Consider the following 8,039-nt stretch of genomic DNA (forward strand, 5'->3'; position numbering starts at 1 on the left):
CTCAGATCCCTTTTAAAAGAGGAAAGGAGGAGAAGAAGAGTAGAAAGGGGTCTAATGAAAGAGTGGAAGGTTGAGATCCTGAGCCAGAGAGAAGCAGAGAGCCAGAGAGAGGCAGAGAGACAGAGAGAAGCAGAGAGACAGAGAGAGGCAGAGAGACAGAGAGAGGCAGAGAGACAGAAGGAGGCAGAGAGACAGAGAGAAGCAGAGAGACAGAGAGAGGCAGAGAGACAGAGAGAGGCAGAGAGACATAGGGAGGCAGAGAGACAGAGAGAGGCAGAGAGACAGAGGGAGGCAGAGAGACAGAGGGAGGCAGAGAGAGTCACAGAAGCGAAGGAGAATCAGAGAAAAATGCAGATCAAGAGACTCAAACATCTGCTGGAGCTACTGATGGTGGATCTACAACTGGCCCACGTAAGACATGTCATTGTTATTATTAAAAGGCAGTGTATATTTACCCAGCTGAAAATGAATGACAGTGGACAGCGGTACGCTAACCCAATGTTAACTTTTATGCCTTTCCTTAAACCTTACCTTAACCTCACTGAAACTATACCTAACCTTTACCTTTACCCAACCCTAGGTCTTGAACCTAACCTTAATTTATCTCAACCCCTATGCCTTTCTTTTGCCGGTTGAATATCAACTTCCTTATTAATTAACATCATTACTGTTGTTGTTGTTGATAACTGTATGTGTGCAGGTTGTAAATAATTGCATTAGTGAAACATCATTTGTAGGATTAATTTCTACAAGCATAAACATCAGAGGCAACATTGTTGTAAAATTGCAACGGGAATTTCTCAAACCCCTAACTGAATGGGCAAGCTAGTTGTGTGTTTGTATTTGTCCATAACATTTCTCATAATTTTTTCAAACATGTCAATACATTAATTGACAATGAATTGTCTAGATGAATTGATCAAAATAACCCTGCTATTGATGTTGTCCAGTGTTTGATTCAATTACTTAGGTCTAGGTTGTATTTCTATGTATCATTCTCTGTAAATCCTTTGAAACTATGTCTTGGTCATAGATTATCACTAATTTAACCTTTTAAAATGAAGCAAGAAATAGAGAGATTGAGGCTATGGCAGAAAGTCATGGAGGATCAGCGACCAAGACTGGCCTGGAACAACAAACCTATTGAGACAGAAAGAGAGAGGGAAAGAGAGAGAGAAAGGGAGATGGAAAGGGAGAGAAAAGCAGAATTGGAAAGACAAGAAATGAAGAAGAAAGTGAAACAGGCAGAAGAAACGATAAAAGCGTTAGAACGAGAAATTGAGAGATTGAAAGAGATTGAAAAGGAGATCATATTTGAAAGAGAAAGAGACATGCGTATTGCGGAGAATGAGAAAGTCAAACTGGTTAACGAAAAGGCAAAAGAGTTAGAGAGAGAGGTTGAGAGACTGAAAGAAGATATGACAACAAAAGAAATGCAATACAAAATCAAATTTGAAAGAGCGAAAGAAGCGTATAGAAGACAGAATGAGAGAGTGAAACAGGTTAACCAAAATGTACTAGTGTTAGACAGAGAGGTTGCGAGAATGAAAGAAGAGATTAGATTGAAAGATGAGACTGAACCAGAGAGAACATTTGATAGAGACAGAGAGAGAGAAAATGATTGGAGACGAAGAGAAGAGGAGATGAAATATAGAGTGGAGAGAGAGATGGAGATGGAGAAAGCCCTCATCAATGACAAAAAGACGTCTGAATTGGAGGAAGTCTTCAAGAAAATCAAGGAACAGCTGATAGATTTAGAAAATATGGAAACAGACAAAAATCTATGGAAACAGAACCAAATGGACATGGAGGAGAAGATGGAGGGTGAGAACAACAAACAGAAAGATGTAGAAAGAAAGAGAATGGAGAAAATACCAAAACACAGACAACAAGAAGATGAGAAGAAGAAGGAGATGGAGAGAGAAGAAGAAGAGGAGAGACACAAACAGAAGCAAATAGAGATGGAAGAGGAAGAACGAGAGAGGGAGAAAGAGAGACAGATCAAAAGAAAGAGAATGGAGAAGAGACAGAAACATTTGGAAAGAGAGGAAGAGAGACAGAGAGAGATTGAAAGAGAGCATGAAGAAGAAAGATGTAAAGAGAAGAAAATAGAGATGGAAGAGAAAGAAAGAGAAGAAGAGAGACAGAGAGAGACTGAAAGAGATAATGAAGAAGAAAGATGTAAACAGATGCAAATAGAGATGGAAGAGGAAGAACGAGAGATGGAGAAAGAGAGACAGAGAGACATTGAAAGAGAGAAGGATGAAGAAATATGTAAACAGAAGCAAATAGAGATGGAAGAGACAGAACGAGAGAGGGAGAAAGAGAGACAGAGAGAGATCAAAAGAAATAGAATGGAGAAGAGACAAAAAAGTATGGAAAGAGAGCAAGAGAGACAAAGAGAGATTGAAAGAGAGAATGAAGAAGAAATATTTAAACAGATGCAAATAGAGATGGAAGAGGAAGAACGAGAAGAAGAGAGACAGAGAGAAATCGATGAGAAAGAGAGACAGAGAGAGATGGGAGAGAAAGAGAGACGACAACAACAAGAGGAGAGAAAGAGAACGTTTGAGAGAGATCAAGAAGAAGAAGATATATGGAAACAGAAGCAAATTGACATGGAGAAGGAGGGAAGAGAGAGGGAGAACAAGATACAGAGAAAGACAGAAGAGATACACAGACGACAACAACAAGAGGAAAGACAGAAACAAATGGAGAAAGAGAAAGAAAGGGAGAAAGACAATGAGAATCAGGGAGAGATGGAATTAAAAGATCAGCAACAGAAAGAGATGAAGAAAGAAAATATGATTATGAGAGAGAGGGAGGAAGTAGGAAGAAGAAATGAGGGGCAGAATGAACTGGAGATAGAAAAGGAGAGAGAGATAGAAGAAAAGCAGGAAGTGATTATTAAGAAAGCAGAGGAAGAGTACATGGAAAGAGAAGAGAGAGGAAAGGAAGTAAGCATGAAGAAACATGTAGTAGTTAATGTTAAAGCTAAAGCACGGGAAGTCTTCAATAGACGTAAAGAGAGGAGGTTAGAAGTGTTGAAGGAGGAACGAGAACACATAGAAAGAGGACAACAAATCAGGAGGGAGAAGGAGGAAAGACGACTGGAGATGGAAAGAAAACAGGAGAGGGCAAGACGACAAGAGGAGCAGGATAAAAAACGAGAGATTGGAATTGCCAGACAGAAAGAAATGTTCAGACTAAGAGAGGAGGAGAGGCAGAGAGAGGAAAAGAAAGAGGAGGAGAGAAAGAGAGCCATTGAAGGCCATTTAGCTTTAATCAGAGAGAGAGAGAACATCATAAAGGCAAACAAAAGAGAGGAGATGGCAGAAGAGGAAAGAAGAGAGATCCCTGAGAAGTACAAGAGGGGTGAGACAGAGAACAGTGAAGAGGAGGAGGAGAAGGAAGATGACCAGGAGGACCTTATCCCACCTGATAAAAGTATCCGAAGAAGAGCTGTGGACTGGGTAAGTAAGAAGTGGGAGAAAAGGAACCTCAAAAAGATCGAGAGAACGTATCAGAGAGAAGCTGAGGAGGGCTATAAGATCGTCCACATAGGTAAGACCTGTTTTACCTCTGCTTATGACATCATCCTCTTTAGTCTCCTCTACACACATAAGTTCCACACCAGTCATCATGTTGCATCATTGTTTCAATATAAAACTACTGTCCAAAGAATATGTTAGCTGGCATGGCTAATTGAGTGACTGACTGACATAACAAGAAAAATACTGCTGATGTAACAACCACGTTTTTAAATGATACCTTATGTCATCTACTAGTCTAACTCTCAAGACTAAGTAGAGACCCAGAAAGAGTTCCTAAAAAACACACACAAAAAAGGGTTTTGGGGGGGTCGGGGGGCCCCTAGTTGCCATGGAGCCCTAAGCTGTCACATATGCCCTGGCACTATACAAAGAATAGGTGCCATTTGGGACTCATGTTCAACTTAGGATCAGGTCAATTCGGGATGGGAATTATTGCACTTGATTGACAAATTCCATGCCTTGCTCAATTGAAAAGATTAAAGAATCATTGAGCTCCAACTGTGTTTTCTATTCCTAATTCCCTGTGTCCATTACATTTAAGTTGATACCAGATCCACTAAGTTGAATGTGAACTCTACTTCTTCTCCCCTCCCAGCCATCCCTGGACACACAAGGCTAACATCCACCATGACCCGGGCAGAGAGAGAGAGGGAGAAGAGGAAGGAGCTGCTGAAGGATGAGGAGAGAAGGAAGAAGTTGGAGAATTTCAATAAGCAGTGGAGAGAGCAGTCCCTGCTTAAAAAAATGACTCATCAGAAACTGAAGGATGAGAGGGAGAGGATGAAGGAAAAATTCATGGAACAGATGAATCTGGAGGCTGATGCTCAAATCAACACCCGGTGTCTAACCACCCAACACAGCCACGATTACAACCACAGTCAGGCATTGCCGGGATGGGCCACAGGCCAACAGGTAAGCCAAGAGCCTGTTGGATCTGGAAATGGCCAGCAGGAGGGGCCAAGGAGGCAACAGGCATGGGCAGAGAACCAGGAGTGGAGTTCAGAGAACCAGCAGGAGTGGCCAGAGAACCAACAGGGGGAGCCAGAGAGCCAGCAGCTGGAAACTCCAGAAGAGGGTGAAACATCAGAGCCAACCTCCAAGAACAAGAAAAGGCCAAGCATCTGGAAGAGAATTAAGAGGAGGTAAATAATGTTTAAACATGTATTCATGTTTTACACTGTTAAAATATATGTTGTCACGTTAAAAAGTGACATTATCCAAATGTGAGGGTTTAGTGTACATGCAACACACATGTAAATATATAGATACTTACCTGTCTCTGTGATGTCTTACAGCATTCCTGACGTGCTGTCTGCCTAGAGCTGGAACTCGATGAAGCCACAGTTCCACTGAGGTTACGTTGGTAATTAAAAGTGTCGCCCAATAATTCCTCCTCCTCTTCAAGTCATCAAGCCACATTTCCTCCACAAAACATTATATTCTCCTCAATCCAGCAAGTATCCTCTTTATCAAGGCAACAAACCATCTAAGGTCAGTGACTCTCCTCCCCAGAGCAGAGATTCTCATCTTTATCCAAGTTGAATTCATCTCTGCTCACCACCTCTACTGTCCTAGAAAATATCCCCAAATGGACATGGTTTAAACAGAAGTCCTCCCCTCAGACCAGTGGCTCCACAGACCAGAGTTTCTCATCTTTATTCAAGTTGAACGCAACTCTGATCATTTCCACCACCTCACCTGTTAAGGGGAGGTGCTGAAAAGGAGGTCTGGGAGGAGGTCTGCAGGTAGCCTGGACCGGACCGGTAGCAGCTAAGTTGCTGGCTCCATCCCGGGCAGAGCTGCTCAAGTCAGGCCAGTGATGTTTGATGATGTCATTTTTGTTAGCAAAGTTTTACGCTTTAATAAAAGCAGTTATTAAAAAAGCAATATTGTTGTTACGGTGTGGATTGTTTTGTTATTTATTAGAATTGAAACATCCAGTAGTCATGGTAGATGTTAGACTTTCAATGAGACACCTAACATTCCATCAGTTTGATACAATGTGTGACATGTTATATTAGAGAGGAGTCCTCTATACACATCTATTTTAGACCATAGGAGAAATATCAGATTGAAATAGCTTCTCTAAGAATCTAAGGAGAGAGCAACAGTAGACGCATCCTTAGCTCTCCCACCTCCAGTTCAGTTCTTGGGTCATTCCACCAATTGAGTACCTTTTTGGGGAGTGTAACTTTTATTTCACCTAATTCTAACATTCTTAGGCAACAGGGTTGATGTGTTATAATTCATCCACCCAGTGGTGATTGTAGCATGTAAATCTTGGTGGGGAAAACTCCACTTCTTTTTTTTAGATGCATGCCAGCAAAGCCACTACACAACACAACACTAAACAATACATTAATTGCACTATAACTTTGACAAACGGTACCCACAAACTGTTAGGGTCTACATAAAGCTGTCCCGACAGCAGAGCTTTCTTTTCAGCACCATGGAGTGAATCCTTTTAAAGAACATAGCTGATATGGCTGACTTGCTTAAACAAATGTGGTTTCTACTGACAGTTGAGATGTACAAACTATGGCATAAGGGGACAATGAGTGGATAAGAGGCAATCCGAAATTTTGATGAAGACATTAATGAGAGAGCTAGGATGGACGTAGTCAATATATATAGTCTACATGTGCACCACCAAGTCAGAGCAGTAGGCTAAGTTATGAGAGGGGAAAGGGACAAAATGATTAGGGTGAGGCACATGAGCTACTAACAGCTTACTACACAACATACACTTAGTATTACTTTCTTAGCTACAGTATACATATCTCCCTGGCATATTACATCATTTATAGAGCAGCATACAAGACATTTTTCGACTCACCTTGTTGTGCTGTGCTCACTTGAACAGGAAGGTGTCGCGGCGGTTTGTCATCAAATTTGTCATCAAAGTCTGGCATTCTCTGGATTTATGGTGCTTTCAAGACAACTGGGAACTAGGAAAAAACAAGGTTGAATCATGACGTCGGTGATCTTCAGGTCAGAGAACAAGAAAGAGGCCTGAGTTCCCGACTTGGAATTCCGAGTTGGATGAACATTCAAAACTTGTTTTCCCAGTCGGAGTTCCCAGTTGTCTTGAACTCACTGAAGTCTAAGATTTCCCAGTTCCAAGTTTATAGTTGTTTTGAAAGCGGCAGAAGTCATGCTGAAAAGCAGGCTAGTGATTGCTTTGTTAAGCTTGTAGTTAGCCACTGATTCCTTCCAAACCACCCATCGTTGAATTTGCGATTTCCAACTTGTTGTGTAATGTTTATGTCCAATGGTTGATGAGCACCGATACATTTAATCTATAATTTCTCTTCCTAATTTCTCTTCAAATGACAAGGAAAAAGAAAGAAAGCAAAAACATACCATGTCTGTATGAGGCTTTATTAACTCAATGATTACATTTTCTGTTTTACATTGTTTGCAAACTGATATGTGACACATATTAATGCCAAAATAACATGGAAAACAGGCAACATAAATATATATTTGCTAAACACGTGGGGCTCAAAATGGGTGTGGCTCCGCCCCACCTGCCCTAAATGACGGCTCGCCACTGACAATACTATAATCAAAGATGATTCTATGATGAATACATTATTATTAAAAGATGAGCTGACCGTTTTTATTGGTGAATCAAAATTGAATGATTCAATCATACAGTGTTTTACAGCGGTGAAGTTAGATTTATATTAAAGATTCAGACTTTGCTCTTCAATACCTCTTCAACGGAACGTGCAAGGATGACTAGGCTACTGGGGGTGACAGGTAGCCTAGTGGTTAGAGTGTTGAGCCAGTAACCAAAAGGTTGCTAGATAGAATCCCCGAGCTGACAAGGTAAAGATCTGTCATTCCTACCCTGAACAAGGCAGTTAACCTACTGTTCCTAGGCCGTCATTGTAAATACGAATTTGTTCTTAACTCAATTGCCTAGTTAAATAAAGGTTAAATAAATAAATAAAAATATATACATTTAATATTCTAAATCGGCTGATGATAGTGAATAAGTTAAACCCCTTGTTTTTCCAATTCGGTGTCATATTTCCTTTTTGGAGGTGAAATGTAGCTAAAAATGTGCTATCCTCTGCTCAGAGGGCTAAGGGACCGTCTTAAAACTGCAATGCATACAATTGTCTGTAAATGAAAAATATCAATACCTTCTCAACTACATGACATAGTGATCTCAAACAAATTTGACACGGTAAAGAGACCTCTTCTCTCGAATGCAATTAGTTAAATTTTTTTACTTGTATAAAATCTACAAAATGTAAAATAAATCACTTTACATAAACAAATCTTCATTTAAACATCAATATCTTCCACCCCATAAGACTTTCATGAATACAACCAACTGTTATTGGTTCAGGGACGTCATGCCTCCAATCAACAGCAATTTGTGTTGTATTGGTTGACTTTGGATACTTTTTTACAAATGTTAATTAAATTTCCATGAACAATACTTTAAAATGTCAATAGATTCCACCCCAT

The 8,039-nt window shown here is 40.4% G+C and overlaps 1 protein-coding gene across 1 annotated transcript; it reads left to right on the plus strand.

Moving 5' to 3' along the window:
• The first annotated feature begins 1,046 nt into the window (after positions 1 to 1,046).
• Positions 1,047 to 3,723, plus strand: LOC145862258 (uncharacterized). Its single transcript, XM_082965503.1, has one exon. It carries the CDS (start codon positions 1,059 to 1,061, stop codon positions 3,690 to 3,692), a length of 2,634 nt encoding a protein of 877 aa, XP_082821629.1. The 5' UTR covers positions 1,047 to 1,058; the 3' UTR covers positions 3,693 to 3,723.
• Positions 3,724 to 8,039: the final 4,316 nt, after the last annotated feature.

Source organism: Salmo salar, chromosome 19 (genome assembly GCF_965601325.2).
Source record: "Salmo salar chromosome 19, fSalSal1, whole genome shotgun sequence".
In the NCBI taxonomy this organism is placed as follows: Eukaryota; Metazoa; Chordata; class Actinopteri; order Salmoniformes; family Salmonidae; genus Salmo; species Salmo salar.

Coding starts and splice junctions, on each gene's coding strand:
- LOC145862258 (XM_082965503.1), top strand. CDS start 1,059: ATGAAGCAAGAAATAGAGAGATTGAGGCTATGGCAGAAAGTCATGGAG.